General features: G+C 45.3%; 1 protein-coding gene across 5 annotated transcripts in view; it reads left to right on the forward strand.

Annotated features, from left to right (window-relative positions):
• Positions 1-1,198: 1,198 nt before the first annotated feature.
• Positions 1,199-16,370, forward strand: part of DCAF5 (DDB1 and CUL4 associated factor 5) — an 80,093-nt gene continuing 64,921 nt past the window's right edge. Inside the window, exons 1-2 of one of the 5 annotated variants that reach the window (XM_075426418.1) lie at positions 1,199-1,430; positions 12,134-12,277. In XM_075426418.1, coding sequence (XP_075282533.1) covers positions 1,217-1,430; positions 12,134-12,277 — 358 coding nt within the window. In that variant the 5' untranslated portion in view covers positions 1,199-1,216. Of the gene's footprint in view, positions 1,431-1,549; positions 1,610-2,284; positions 2,349-12,133; positions 12,278-16,370 lie in introns of those variants that run through there. The other 4 variants (XM_075426419.1, XM_075426422.1, XM_075426420.1 and 1 more) reach the window with 4 other exon arrangements.

Below are 16,370 nucleotides of genomic sequence, written 5' to 3' on the forward strand. Positions count from 1 at the left end.
CACCACAATTTATTCCAGGAAGCGGGTTTTTTGTTTGTTTGTTTTAAAGTTTGGAGACTCCCAATTCCCGGCAGGTGCAGTTCCACACAAAGAAGGCCAGGACTGTCAGGCTAATTCCTCACCTTCCAAAAACCGTACCTTCCCCGGGGACTGGTGCCAGCCCACCCGTGCCTGCGTGGAAATACAGACCTGAAAGGCACGGGACCACTCGCCATGAGCGCAGGGAGTACGTGGCGAGGCAGTGCGAGGCAGGACAGGGGCCACACGCTGCGCCTAGCAGCCGCCGCTCCTCGCTCCACACCCCTGCGCCCTGCGCGACACCAGGCCACGCACCCAAGGGACAGGGTCCTGGGAAAGGGGAGAGGTATTTCAAACACAGGTGTATAACGCACAGGTTAGGGTGTTGCGGAATGGCGAGGGACAACGCAGGTCAGTTCCACCTGTCTGGCCGGCTGCCTTTTGGGGTTTTGTTGATATCGAAAGGTAAGAAGGGAAGAAAATTCATCTGTCTTCCTGAGGGCCCCCTGGGGCTGAGCCCCTGGAGAAGGGGCAGCCCTCCTGCTTTCGGCATTGCTCGAGCGGGAGCAGGGGAGCAAGCAACGAAAGCTCAGAGAGCCCCGCAGAAACCATCTTAAAGGAAAAAAAATACCACGGGGTAGCATTTGGAAATCCCCCCGACACCGCTCACCACCCGGGGTAATTTATCCTCCGTCCGGTGAGCTGCCCGCCGGGCACCCCTCGCACCCCGCGGCGGGCGGGCCGTGGCTCCACGGAGCTCTCCTCCCCTTCCCCTCCACCGCGGACGACGCCCGCCCGCGGCAGCACCTGCCCGCCCGCGGGGCCGGTGGCGGCTGCAGGCCCCTCGGCCGGGCCGGGCCGGGCCGGGCCGCCCCTCAGGCAGCGCGGCGGCGGGAGCCGTCCTGCCGCAGGGCCCTGGAGCCGCGAGCGTCCCCGTCGCACCCCGCGCCCTTACGGCAGCGAGTTAAAAGGCGGCGGCGCGACGTTAGAGCCGGGCCGGGAGCGGCGGGGAGGCGCGGGCTGCAGCTGAGCGGGGATCAGCTGCTGAGGGGAGCGGGGAGGAGCCAGCGGGACCAGGAAGCGGCGGAGTGTCTAACACCTCTCTGCCATGGCTGGCTAAAGAAAAATCATCATAACCATAACAAGGGGGGAAGCGGGGGAGGGGAGGCGGCGGGGAAGGAGCGGCGCGGGCGGCAGGATGAAGAGGAGAGGCGGCCGGGCGGGCAGCATGCGGTCGGTGGTGGGGTTCCTGTCCCGGCGGGGCGTGGAGGGGGACCCCCTGCTCACGCAGGACTTCCAGCGGAGACGCCTGCGGGGCTGCAGGAACCTCTACAAGAAGGACCTCCTGGGCCACTTCGGCTGTGTCAATGCCATTGAATTCTCCAACAATGGAGGCCAGTGGCTGGTCTCAGGTAAAGCGAGCGCTCCCCGTCCCTCGCCCCCTCCCCAGAAAGCACCTTCCTCCTCCTCCTCGTCCGCCTCCCCCGCGGCCCGGGGGGAGGGGAGCCGCGGCGGCGCTCGGAGTCCCTGCTCAGACCCGCCGGTGCCCGGGAGTAATGTTTCCCAAGTAGAGATCTAAAATGGTTGACAGGTTTTAAATTCTGCTATTATTGGGGGGGGGGGGGGGAAAGCCCTGGACAAAGTTTTTCGGAGAGTGTTTCCAGGGCGCGGGGGGTGGAAGCTGGGGAAGCCCCTTTATTTGCTGGCTCGTGTGTTTTGCCCCTTAAAAGAGGATTTTATTAATTTTTTTTTTTTGGGGGGGGGGGGGGAGGGAGGGAAAGCAACCCCGCGGTGGGCATTGTGGGCGCCGTGTGACATTTGTGTGCGCCCTGCCCCGGGCCGGCTCCCCGGGCGACGGGCGGGGGTCGGCGGTCGCTGCCCGGGGGCAGGCCGGAGTTTGGCCGGGGGGGGGGGGGGGGGGGGGGGGGGGGCTGCAGCCCCGTTCGCTGTCGGCCGGAGAACCGGATCGGTTCAATTGAGGGACTGGCCACTCCGGGACCACCCCACCCCCATCTTCTTTTGGGGGAGGGGATCAGGGTTTTGTTTTGTTCCTCCTTCCTCGCCTTGCAGGGCGCGTTTGGGGAGGGGGGGGGTATTATTTTCGTGGTGATGTTTTTGGGTTCAGGTCCCCCCCGTCATCCCCTCGTTGCCTGCCCGGGAGCCGTGGGGGTGGGGGATGCTGTCAGGTAGGAGGGAGGCGAGAGCTTGCCGTCGGCTGCGACACCGGGGACGGGGGAAGGCTCCGCACCCCCTTGCGCCCGCCGGGGAGGGGCTGCGGGGCTCGGCGGCCGGCTGCCCGCCTGCCCCCACCCCGGCAGCGCTCGGCGCAGGTGCCTCTTCCTCCTTCTCCGCCTCCGGGCGCGGAGGGGCGGCGGGGGAAGGAGGCAACTTGAGGCCGGGGCCTGGCCGGGCGCTGCAGGCCGCGCTCTCCTCGGGCAGCTCGGAGCGACAGGCCGGGGAATCGAGGGCCTATCCCGCCCGCGGCGGGGCACGGAGCGGCGCCCCCAGGGCTCGGGCCTCCGGGGGCCGCGGCGCTCCGCTCCCGCCGAGCCGGGGGTCCCCGCGCCCCGCTGCGAGGGGCCAGCGGGGGCGGCGGGAGGGGGCTGCCAGCCCGGGAGCGGCTGCCCCTGCCGCGCCGCGCCGCCCCGGGGACGGCCTGCCCGCTCAGCGCGGCGGCCGCTGCAGGCCGCGGGAGGGGGACGTCGCGTCCCGGCCGCCCCGCGGCTTCCGGGGGAGCGGGCTGGAGGGAGCGGCCCCCCTGCTCCGGTGGGCCGGGGCCGGCGGCAGCGGGGAGGGCCTGTTCCCTGCCGTGGGGGGCAGCGGCCCTCGGGGGAGTTGCAGAGCGGCTTGGCGGCAGGCCGGAGCGGCTTTGTTGAGAGTGGTCTCCCCGCTTGCGAGGGGTGGTGGCCCGGTTACCGGCGGGGGGGAGGCGGAGGGGCCAGAGGGTCTCGGTTTTGCCTGGCCACCGTCGGCTGGGCTGCGAATAGCGACGGGGGCTGCTGGGGACGGGCGTGGGGGCATGGCGGAGCCGGCTGCTTGCTGCCTTACCCCGGTGTCCGGGCAGAGGCGGCTCCGTCGCACAAAGGTGTTGGCAGGAACTCCAGAAAGAACAGCGGGATTCAATAAAATGTTGTTATGACTGTTTCGTTACCTTTAAGTAAGGGCAGAATAAAAACACCTTATAGAGTGGAAGCTGATACATTGGGACCTTCCTAAATTTTAACTTTCGTACGTGAAGAAACTTAAAAGCATCAGTCCAGTGATCTCTGGAATCGGTGTCTGTGAAGGATCTTAAGTGTTACTGTCGGGGATTCTTTTATCTGTATGCACATGCAACTTTTGAGACAGGCACCCATTTATCTTGTGAATATATGTACTTATATTTATACGTGCACATATATATACACGTGTGTGTGTGTTGGAAGGGAATGCTGATTCACCTAAAGTTCCCGGACGTGCCAGAGTTGTACTGATTCGTACTGGTCCTTCTCCAGTAGTAAGTAGAGCTATGTATCTCTACTTACAAAGTGCTACAGAGAGCTGAAGTGCATCTGCTGTTGCTTTTTTATTTTCCACAGTAAGTGAGGAAAACACTGTCAGTATTTTCTGTTATTCTTGCTCAAAAAAGCCTCAGAAGGCACTTCGAGTCTTGTTATATGATCAATGCACTTACCTGTGTCGACATCCATTCTTTAGGTGGAAGCATCAAAAAGTTGAGGGCTGGGAAGGGACTGTTAAGAATTAATTTTGTCCAAACAGCTCGAGTGAAGGTAGGTGGAGTGAGAGAATGGAGGCAGATTTCCCATCAAGTGGACATCTAAAGAAGCATAGATAAAAGGAACACTTTCAAACCACGTCCAGTTTCCAATTTCATAACTTCTCATAAAGCTACAGAACGTTTAAAAGGGGCAAGCTTTTGCTCTGTATGTAGGAGATAATGGTACTGGAGTTCTACCCTCCTAAATTTCATGAAATGACTAGGAAGCAGGTTAAAAAAAAAAAAGGCGGGGGTGGGAAGAGGGTGCTTAAGTTACATGTGTTAGCAGTGCACAAGTTTGGGATAATTAAGAAGACCTTAAGTCTGACCTTGTATTGATGCCCTGAGAAAATGAAGAGCTCTAATTATGGTAACTGTTTTCAACAAAGTTTTACATTATCTGTGACCGTAAGACCTAGAGTGCTTTATGTGACATAGCAACAGCAGGCAGGTGCTTTGTTCTTCAGTCAAGAATAAGAAATTAAAAGGCAAAGGATTTATGGATACTCTGTTAAATTTAATGCCATTATAAGCCCAGGCTTCATTAAAATTACACTCAAAACACTCCTTCTTTTAAGGTCATACTGAATCTTGAAACTCTGAGAAATAGCAAAAGCAGGAAAAAACAGTGAGAAGGAGAGCTCAGATGAAAGATACAGGAAGGGTATAAGCTGCCTCTAATGTGAAGTTTTCTAGAAGAGTTGTTTCAGAAGACTTCCAAATGCAGATAAAGCCTTAGAATAGATGGCATGTGGGTCTCTCCTCCCTCAAAATAGTCAGTGTGCTGAGGTAAGTATGAGATGTTAGATGCTTCCATCTGCACTTATAGCAGCTAAGAGAGTTAACGGGGATATTGGAGTGTGTGAAAAGGGAGAGTGCAAGCCATCTTTTCAGTTGTTCAGTCTTAAGAAATATGTATATTCTTAACCTAGAGAAGTCTGCTTCAGCTAATTGACTTGGTAACAATTTAGACCTTGTTAGAGCTGTTTTAAGTACAGCTGATAGAGTGCATTCGTAGTGGCTGTACGGATGCCGTGTAAATGCTAGCCTGCATCCAAATTAGGGCTGGTCTCATCAGTATTGGCTGGAATGCTTTTTTTGGGTATGTGTCCTGCTTTTTTTTTTTTTTTTTTTTTTTTTTTTTAGTGTATCTCCCAGAAGCAACTCTGTAAGGCTAATGATTACTGTTTCAGTAAACATTTCAGACTGCTTAAACAGGATTTATATTACAGTTCCAGATAGTTTTCCTGTTAGGATTTTGGAGAGAACTTCAGGGTAGACAAGCCTCAGCAGGCCTTTTGAAAACATGCTTGAAACTTTGTGGTATCTTAACTTCCTTAAATCTTGTATTGGAGATTACACATTCAATAGTAATTAATTTGTTCACAACCATGTTTTCAAGTAAAGCGGTTGAGGTCAACAAGTTGGATTGGGGGCCAGTCTGTAGGCTTTTGCTATGACTCTGAAACTCAACAGTGTAACTTTAGAGAGGAGGAGAAAGAAAGAGAGACACACAAATGTTTTGGGGCAGGAGTGCTAGAAGAAGGGAAAGGCACAGGAACGAGAATTAAAGATGATCGAGAGAAGTGGAAGGGGGAGGTGGATGGAGAGATGCAGTGTAACAAGTAGAAAAGACCTGTCTGTACAATGACACAAGGGAAGAGGAAAGCTGAACATTGAAGAAATGTGTAAGTGGGCTGAAATTAGTTAAAACTAGCTGCTGGATGGAGCTGAAAGATTTCATTGGTCAAAATGTGTCTTTGCAACACTTTATATACTACCTGGTAATATTTGTCTGTTAACAGTTTGAGAAATATGTGACTGTCCATGCATGGAAATTAAATTGACCATGCAATGACATGCAACTGACTTCTTCCCTCAGATATGCCAGGCATCTCCTTCTGCAATTTCATCTCTTAAAAATTGTCTTTACTTGTTCTGTGTAATAGGCTTGCTTTCTCCCATCCTCAAGTTTGGTGGATATGTTTTCCTGTTTGTTTATCTGACTGTCATTTTCCATGCCTGCTATCTCTTACAAACATGAGTATCTTTATCGGAACCTCCCACTTTTTTTTTTTTCCCTACTTTAAACTGCACTTTCAAGATAACTTCTGGGAAGTACTGTAATCTGAGGTTTACTTAATCCATGCATATGTTCTTTTTCTCTCGGCTTCTTTTTCCCTCACCAGATAACACAAAAATTAATAGCTCTTCTATGATCGTAAATTTGTAGGGATGTAAGAAAGTACTGGAAATTCACCTGTCATTTGGTTGCTGTATAGATCTGAAGGAGCATGAGTGTAAAACAATGGAATGAGGTGACTTTAGCAAAGGTAGTGGAATATTACTTCTGAGTTAACGGGTTTGTGTATCAGTTGTGTTTTAAAGAGGGGCAGTCTTGATCTTAATCTCTTTGTATAAAGCAGAATTCTGTGTGACAAGGGATCTGAAGTCCAGTTACTAAGTGATGTTTTCATTAATGTCTGAGAAATTATAAAACCTAAAGGTGATGCCAGGAAAGGCAGCAGTAATTTCAGAGGACAGGAGTTGAATTTAAAGCTAATTAAGAGACATTACCTGAAAAAAAAGGCATGTGGTGTGATGGGGACAAGTGTAAACTGCAGCACGTGGATCAAAAATTATCAGCTCTACGAATACACTATGGGGACTAGACCATAACCATGAAGAAGAGGATCCAAATGTGATGGTAAATCACAACATAAGTATCATTAGACAAGATAAAGCATGTGAAGTAATCCTGCTTTATTTGGTGCTGTTGGGGCCTCAAGTGGAGTGCAGTGCTCAGTTTTGGGCACTGTACTTTGAGAGAGATGTGGCTGAACTAGATAAAGTTCAGAAGCGGGTGTGAAGCATGATCAGAGGTCTAGAAAAATGGAAACGTGAAAGACAGGGGTTCCTTTAGTCTACAGAAAGAAAAGCTGAGTGGAGATGCAAGTCTTAAGCTGCATAAAAGTGTTTTTAATTATTATTACATAAAGTTGTAAATTCTTTGTCCACTGGGAGTAGGACAAAGAAGTGGTCTTAAATCACAGGAAGAAAGATTTTAGGATGCTGTTTGATCTTACACTTCCCCTGCATCCTGTAGGTCATTCACTTATTCCCCTCTCCATTGTTTGTAATGTGGCAGTTGTGTAGCTTTAGTCATAAGCTGGTATGATGGAAGCATCTGAACAGGGGAAAGGAACAGGGAGGGAGAGATTGTTTGTCTGACAGTTGATTTTCGGTCAGGTCAATGTCTTTAACCTACTCGTGCTCTGGCTGCATCACCACTGAATTCAATAGGAAGGGAAATAGCAGGACCACATGGCAAGGGGGAGTGGGATTATACCTAACGTCAAACTGCACCCTCGGGCTAGATATTAGGATAATCTGCCTAATGGCAAGGATAATGAATCACTGAAATAGGCTGCCTAAGGAGGGTGTGAAATCTGCCACAGTGGTGTTTTTTTAAGAACAAACTAGACACACATCTACTGGGAGTAATTCTGACACAGTCTGGTCTTTTGCCCACGGCTGGGATCAACTAAGAGATCAACTTCTTGAAATACCGTTCAATCCCACTTTCTGTGATTCGTGCAACTTCCTGAGTAGATACAAGCAGCAAGATCTGTCTTTTGTATTGTGATCTAAAAGTGTTGCCCACTTGCCATGTAGGTTCTTTGGTGACTGGACCTGGCATATGGGAAGCAAAGAGGAGTAGTGGTCTTGAGCTTTGCCCACAATCATCAAGGTTAATGCGCTTCAAAACTGTGTTTTTTAAGTCCTGACTGGTGTGATTTTGCAGTGCTTCTGTTAGCACATGAGTGCAGGTGTGTTTCATGAGCTATGCAGGTACTGTTTAGACTAGATTTGCTTTTGGTAAGGGTATGTTCTGGCCCCCTTTGAACCATTTTTGGACTAATGAGAACAGTCCTGGACTACAGATAGACCACTTTTACTCTGAGGTAGACTGTTCTTCCAAATTTAATTGTGTATAAATTTAGTGATTACCTATTTAGAAGCTAACCAGATCAGGAAACTTTTTTGGGAAGAACGAGTCCAAAAGCAGGGCAAAACTAGAATGCTTTGGTTTAGGAACTGTAAAGGCAGTGTTTGTGCTGAAATACATGCCATGCTGAGTCATTCGGGACCTGTTTGGTTATCTAGAATAGGCATGTTCTACCTATAGTGTTTGTTTGTGCTATTTAAAAATAAAAAAAAAAAAAACAACAAACACACACAAAAATCCCACCAAGCCAAAACAAAAGAGCTTTTTATGGGGAGCCCTTCTCCCCATAAATCTTGGGTGTGCAGCATGCACAAACCATTCTGAAGTGGGCAAACTGTGAAAAAGACAAGGCAGTTTTAATTCTTCTAGGAGGTCCGCTTTGGGTCAATGGGAACTAGAAGATTATCAAGGCTGAACACAAAGTATTTGTCTACTTAAGAATCTGTTTCAGGAGAACTATCCCAAGATTTGAAATGCAAGCTTTCTTTTTCAGGTATGTTGTGTTACCTGTCTTCTGGGTAGAATTCTTTAATCCTGCCTGTGTCTCTCATCAACATTAGTTAGAAGGCCCAAAGCATTAACAAAGTATTTTAGTGACTTGGGGCAGGAGAAGAAATGTGCGTTTATGTATTTTTCATTCATGTGTGCTTGTAAAAAAAGTGGGAATACAGCTCTTCTCTACATCAAGAGTAATATGGGAAGATGATAAAATTTCCAGCCTGTCTGACTGCAAATACCTCTTTGGTCTAACTTCTCTTCCGGTCTGACTTTGAATTTGAATATAGAAGTAGGTTTGACCCATAGTGAATATTGAAGTGCTTGACTAATTACATCTTTTAAAATGCAGCTTATTTCTGAAAGGAAACTGTAGAGTGGCATTGTATGATTCTTAGCTGGGTCACACAAACTTTTGCTTTTCAAATTGTCAGTCATGGAGTCCTAAACAGAATCAGTAAAATAAGATGGAAGTGAAGCTATTTCCACTTTGTAGATGTCAAACTTACTACTTCTAACACCATGAGCTGAAAAATCACAAACTCGAGACTTTATGTGGGCCTTCAATTTCTAGAAAAGCCGCATGTGGAGCCCTGGTGGCTAAGGTATTTTCATATGAGGCCATATATCCAGGTTTCCCAGATGCATGGTAAACCTGTTGCTGTTGGTATGTGCTCTGTATAATGTCAAAAACATACCCTTGCCATACACAGTTACTCTTTTTTGGGGAGTGTTGCAGAGTTATTACAAGTTTGTGAAGTTGGTCCAGTGCTTTTTGAAAAGTGTTGAGTGGCTTCTGCTTCACATGTTGTAGAATTGGTGTATGTGCACAATAAATACACCGTAAATTGAAAGCGTCGTAACTAATCTGCGTTGGCTAATCAACTGTGCAGAACAAATGCTGTAGGCCTGGAGTTTCCAATAATTCTCAGGCTTGTAACTTATGTTGCATGATGTGCACGCACTTTGTGTCTGATGAATCATGATTCCTTTCTAGAGAGTGTAAAAGCTCTATATATTCACATTTTCTTTGCTATCTCCCTGTCCATACATGCGTGGCTCCCTGCTTGCTTCCCTCGTATTCTAAGAGTCAGGTTTTGGTAGTGGAGAATGCATTTGCTGGTTTGCATCTCTCCTGGTTTCAGTCACATAAGACTTACCTTTTCTTGGGTATATTTGCCTGTGGCTTAAAACTTTTTGTTCTGTTGTATGAGGATATGGAGACTGGTAAAATGTCTCTCTGCCACACATCCTCCTCTGTGACTGGACACATTGGTAAGGCTTTTTTGTTTCTGGTGGAACTGGCCTGAAGTCAGAAGTATTTCTGGAATGCCTGAATTGGAGTTAGAAGGGAACACACTTCCAACCCAGTTAACATTATGATTTTATTGGAATTTTCTGTTTCAGTGGGCTATGAGAGGAATAAATCTGAGGCATGAAACAGGGGTGTAGAGGTTCTCAAATACAAGTATGTGCAAGACTGCATGGATGGACAAAGGGCAAAATTACATGAGTGTGGGGAGCATTTAAAAGCTGCTGAAGTGTGACACGTGCCACCACGAAGGCCAGTGTAGTTCTCGGACTGCTGTAGTGCTGGATACTCAATAGTGGGGCACTTTGTACCAAAATCTCATGGAGATCTAGGTGTCTGGGAAGAAAGAGACATTTGGATTCAGCAGGAAGAGTTGTTTCTAAGCTGGAGGTGGAGGAAACAGGCACTAAGGTATAGGAACTTGAAGGTAGTGGCAACTTTTAACACTGTCAAAGATTTTTCTGTCAAGGTTGCACTTTATCCCTTACCATACTATATATGTACTGGAAGCCACAATAGTGTTTGTTGTCTTTGGATATCTTCATTATTTTTGTTCATATCTGGACTAGGTGGGTAGTGGAAATGACTGGGGGTTTGCTGTTAAAGACACCTAGATGGCTGTGCTGTCAGGTAGGAGGATGCTTAGACTGCTGCAGTGGTTTTGCAAATTGGTTTGCTATGGTAACAATTAACAACAATATGTTATTATATTTTGCCCTGAAATGTCTTTTACAAAAGTCTTGAAAGAAAATAGATGTAGTCTGATACAAGCAATGTTTGTGTTCATCAGCTTTAAATGTTGCTTAAATTGTTTACCGGGTAGTGATAACATTAAGTCCTGGCCGTTGGCAGCTTTGAAAAGTCACCACTTCAAGTGTGACAACCACTTCTTGATTCTAGTGTGACTAATGTGGTTGTATGTTTCAGCAGTCGCATATTTCTATGTCTCCTTATTACTAGCTCATCTGCAATCATTAGGGTGCAAATACAACCTTCTTCCCTATTTCTAGACAGAAAGGAATCTAAGCTCCCATTAGTTTAGTTGACCATAAATTACTGTGAGTTTTTTTGGACCCATCACATTTGACTCTTCTTCCCAGTAGTTATCAAATGCATCACAAATCTTTTTATCATGTATTACTTGTTTGGTCTGTAAAGTACAAAATTAGGAGGAGGAATACACAATAATTATTTCATGGAGCATGGGTAAGCATAACATGCAGCTGTACTGTCTGTCAAAGTGATTGTCATAAAATCTGTTAGGAGACTTAAAGTCTGAGACGCTGTGGAAGGGTGTTTGACATAACTCAGTTCCATGGGAAAACTTGTTAATAGCATCATATGATGTGAGAAGTTTTAAGAAATCTGATTAACAGTAGTCATGAATTCTATTTATGCACTTACCTCTTCTTGAAGTAAACTGCAGACCAATTAACTTCAGTTTCCTTTTGTCTCTGTTTGATGCCTTTTTCCTTCTGGATAAGCAGAAGGCACTGAGTTTATGCTTTTGATTGTGCAAAGAAGCAGTCAAACGTTTTAACTGAAATCAGCATCTTCCTAGTGGTACTTTGGACTTGTGATGCATTCTCTTTCGTTTGTTATTACAGACAGATAACCAAAAATATTCTGAGTCTGACTTGAAGAGGCTTTATTCAGATTTTTACAGTCATTCAAAATTGATGTTGAGAGGGCTGTCCAATACAATAGCATCTTGACTTTTTCTCATCCTAACAAACAATAGTTTAATGCAATTAAAGCATAAACAGTGTCTAATGTTTATTTTATACCTGCCTGTTTACCAGACAGAGAAGGAGGCACTTAGATTTATTTGTCTGTAGAGCTCTGAACTGAGAACTGCACCTAGGCAAGCAATTAGAACTACAGCAAGCTGTAAAGCAAGGGAGAGTTGGAACTTTTTTTCTCCAGTTATTCTCTTTGTCAGGAGTTCACCCCAGGTCTCTCTTAACCTTTACAGGTCTAGAAGCATGACAGAACTGTGCATGTTGAAGACTTCTGAATGCTTCAGTAAAATCTTTTAATGGCTACATGTCAATCCTGTAGCCAACCTATGCTATGAAGGCTTTGCAAAGACTTCTAGAGGAGATACAGTTGTCAGTGAAAGGGGAAAAAAGTTCCTGTATGATGAGTAACATAAGTGATGCTGGCAACAAGGAGTTGGTGTCGAAGCATTTTGCCAGCATGCATATGTTAATTTGGCATGTAATGCATCTACAGCTTGCTACAGAATTTTTGCATACCGCTAAAATTCTGAGACTCCAGGTTGCTATAGGTTGTTGCTACGTATTGGCAGAATGGCAGCTGTTTAATCCATACTTCTCCTGCTGATTCCTCTGTTTTCAATAATATTGAATACCTGACTGCGTGACATCTTAATGTAAATGCATGTCTATATATCCAAACTCTTGCGAGGTACGAAATTTTTTATGCTAATTTGGGTTTCAGCAAAGCCTTTTATGAATAACTGCAGAGTGAAATAACACATGGCTTAGGCGGTAATGCACGTTTCCTTTCTTTCTTCTAGGAGGCGATGACCGCCGGGTCTTACTTTGGCATATGGAAGAAGCCATCCACTCAAGAGTCAAGCCAGTTCAGCTGAAAGGGGAGCATCACTCTAATATCTTCTGCCTAGCTTTCAACAGTGGCAATACGAAAGTGTTCTCTGGAGGTAAGGAAGGAAGAGCACCCTGATTTCACAGGAGTTTGCATTGTGAATACCTTAGAGTAGAAGTCATGAGCGAGATCTTGCCCCACATGAAAGGTCTTTTCCACAGTCCGCTAAAGATATGGGAAGTGTCCTTAATCAGCAGCTGAAGGCTCTTTGGGAACAGGGAATTCTTTAGCTAGCACAACATTTTCAATTTTGTCATGCTTCACCTTTTCCCAAACCTTGGCGTTAGCGCATTGTGTCTTGAGCTATCATGAGAATCCTGGGTCCAGTCTGCCCTTGATTGTGTTACAGACTGTGGAACATGGTCTTCGTTATTCCATCTTAGCTATACTGAGAGCAGACCCTGCATCCTCTCTGGCACTCAAACCTGATGCTTGAAAATCTCTGCTGTTACTAGCTTGGTTTAATGCACCGTTAGATGGCTAATGAAGGGCTATTGCCATCTATTGGTGGATCACTTTTTCTCAGGCCTGATTCCAGTGCTTCACTAGATAAGTGTCTGCCTTTTATAACTGTTGGCATATTGGGCTCTAATTTGCCTTGATATTCTTCATCTTTTTTAATATAAAAACCACTTTTTAACAGAAAATGTAATTCAGTCTTAAAACTGATATAAGGAAAATGGACATGTACTTGTTCTGGGGTAATAATCCCTAGAATTTATGTTCATTTCACCACTTGATTTTTGAAGTGTTGAGGTAGGGAGGGAAATTGAATTGAGAAGAAAAAGGCACAAGACTGTCAAAATGCAGTCAGTGTCATTTTCTGCTGTACTTCATTTCCTCTATCTGACATGATAATAGAATGGACAGGAATTTGTATCTTTCATTGGTATGTCTGTTAACTTATTTTAAAATATTATGAGACTACTTGGTCAGAACCCTTCATTATCTTCTTGAACCTAGATTTATGAACTGCAAATCAATGCTGTAAATTGATTCTAAGTGCATGTGAATGGTGGAAGCTTCCCATCCTTCAGTGCTGTGTTAGAACTATTAACATCCCATGGAAAAAAAAGGCATGACAAAGGTTAAGATGGTGTCAGATTTTAAGGATGAAATGATTCAGATGTATTTCTGAGGTGGAGAAAACCTCAAAAATGTCAAATAGGGATGCCTGTCTTCTGATTCTGGGGACTGCTGTTTCTTTTATGAGAAAGACAGCAGTCCATACTGTCTTCAAATGAATGTATCTGCATGAGTGATTCAATGTAATTTTGGGCTGAAGTCTGTTTTACTTTACTGTGAATTCAGACAAATGGAAGGTTACATGAATCTTCAAGGAATGAACAGCGTTAAATCTTGCTGGAGCAGCTGTAATGGTATTTTCTCATTTTCAACTCGACCCTCTGTCCATTGGGCCATGTTGTCAGAGGCTACTGTTTTCACAGCAAGGGCAGCAGTGTGGTGGGACTGTACCTTGCCACTGCAGTTAACACCTGCAGTTAAAGACTTACATCATTGATTATAATGGATTTTTGCTAAGGTGCCAGGTTAGATGAGCTGTGACAGCTGATACACAGACAAACTGGCCGTCTCATCTCTTTTTTCCTCCTCCAGTTTGCATAAACACACTGTGCCTCTGCCAGAAATCATTTCCATTGGAGGAGTCAGGAACTCTTTCAGCTGCTCCACCAAGATTCACAGAGCTCGTCTTCAAGGGCTGTGAGTCTGACTCTTGGATCCCTTGTAAAGAGTCATTTCTCTGCATGGCCTAGATGTACCATCTGTTTTATCTCTGTCAGTAAAATGGGGCTAACTATATTTGTTCACTCAACAATGTTCTGGGAGGTTCTTAAAAGGTCTGAAAGAATTGTGGGTCCTAAGATCTATTGGTCGTCACAACACTGAAGTTGGAGCTGCATTCAGATCACAGAAGTTGAAATACTTTAAAAAAAATTGTAAAAATTAGACTATGGAAACAAGCACAAGGCACACAGAACTCAATTCATTCTGTAAATAAAGCTGCCAATGAGTAATGACTTAGAATCTGACAGTGTTTCCCTGAAGCAGCTCTTGATAGCAGAGGAGAAAGGATTTTCCACTTCAGTACAAACTGAATTGCATCCAAGGAATTTCAAAGCTCTTTGCTTTGAAGGAGTGCAGGTGTAGCATGCATCACATGTGGCCATTACAGAAGTGGAAGGCAGGAGTGGACAGTGTCTTGCGTGAGTGTTTTGCATGTAATCTCTGGAGAAAAAGCTGTCTCAAGACACCAGAGAAGTTTCCATTCCTGAAGAATACTATTGCCCTTCTCTGTCTACACACACTGAGAGTAAAGCAGCATTTGAAATGAAAGATCTTAGTAAACTGCATGGACTTGTTTTGCATTTAAGTCAGGTATATGAAAAGCTGAAATAAACCTACAGGGAACTGAATTTGTTTCTGCAGAGGCCTGATGTGACAGATAGGGGGTTTAGGCCACCTTAACTGTGCTGCTCTGTATGTGCTCTGCAGTGTTTCATCCTCACAGGTATAATTGAAGGGAATGGCAGATACTTCTTGTCTTTTTGATCCTTGTAACTGCAGATTGTAAATGGGAGAGTTGCGTATACAAGTACGACTCAGTTATTCTCAAGAAGGAACTCTCCTTTGTTAAAGTGGAACACTGTAAGTGTGAACCCTACTGGGCTGAACAGCAGTGATGTTTTCTGTGGGGATGAATCCTTACTAGAAGCAACCAAGCAGTTTGTGGTTAGATATTTGTCACTACCTGCTCCTCCTACACACCAAACACAGAGAAGCAGTGGTTATTCCACACACCTCCTCCTTTCATTCTTTCTTTCTTTCCCATTTTAGAGCTTGTGATGAAAGGGAAGGTTGATGACTAGAGGCCTGAAGCCAGGCATCTATAATGACTCTCACGTTTGTACTGTACTACGGAGAGTGAGGAGCAGGAGTGTCTGCTGGAGGAAATTGTCACTGGAGAAACTAGGCTACATTTTTCACTGGTGAAATCCATAGGCACTAGAGTACTTTTACTAGGTATAAACTTTGCCTGTAATGTCTAATGGGCAGTTTCCATTGCAATTAATGATCAAAGGACACTTGCACATAAGTGACTTGTTTATTGTACCACGGAAAAGATGAGCTACTGCAGTAATCTAAGGCTAGCACAATTTAAATAGGAGCCTGTGCAAAGAGCAAGTCAATGTAGAAAAATCTCACACTTCGTTAGTCAAAGAAACTTTCTCATATTTGTTCTGTTGAGACAGAATACAAATTGAAATATGTATGGGATAAATGAAAATGACTCAACTGAACACTTAGGAATCATAATATGAAATCTTGCTCCTTCTGAACTTCTGGCTTTGGTATACATTAGGAAAGCCAACTGCAAAGACATACTGAGCATAAAAATATGACTGTGGGCTTTCTGGTTTTTTTCTTCTGGATTAAATGTAAATGTGTGTCTTAAGTATTTTGAAAGAGGAGGTGCTGAATTAGATAAACTAATATTCAGTGCAGAAACTAAAAAAATATTCTGTTGCTGTAGCTTGAAAAACACTGCATGAGCCAGTGGAATTAGTTTGTAGCTGTGACCCTCTTAGTCTGCATGCATGTGGTTCATTTCCGTAGTGTTCAATGGATGTGATCAAAGAGAAGTGACATGATTGTGTGGTTACTTGGTTTGGTTTTTAATACAAAAGAAATTACATTAGCTGTCACGTTCATGGCTTCTCAATGGTTGGAAAACCCTGAACGCTGACAGTGTGAACTGGTGGCATTTGAGCTGGGAACCCAGTGCATTTTGCTGATGGCATCTCTTTTCACCTTCCATTATCTTTTTATGGAGCATCCTCTGAGCAGGAAGAAAGGCGTATTCGCATGAGACTTAAAGGTGTTCTGCGTTTCATATAATACTGTCTTTACTGCTAGTGTGCCAAAACTCAAGCTCAAACTGAACAAAGAATGATCAGTAACATAGTTAAGTAGAATTATTTTTGAGCAGTAGCAGATGGAATGGTATGGGGCATTTGATCATGACTGGAAATGTCACATGGAGCTTATCACAGAATTGAGCTGAGAGCTGACCACTTTGCATCTGAACTGGTCTTCTCTCTGCTTCAGTTTTGTTTTTGAAATAGAAA

The sequence above is a fragment of the Opisthocomus hoazin genome, chromosome 7 (assembly GCF_030867145.1).
Source record: "Opisthocomus hoazin isolate bOpiHoa1 chromosome 7, bOpiHoa1.hap1, whole genome shotgun sequence".
Classification (NCBI taxonomy): Eukaryota; Metazoa; Chordata; class Aves; order Opisthocomiformes; family Opisthocomidae; genus Opisthocomus; species Opisthocomus hoazin.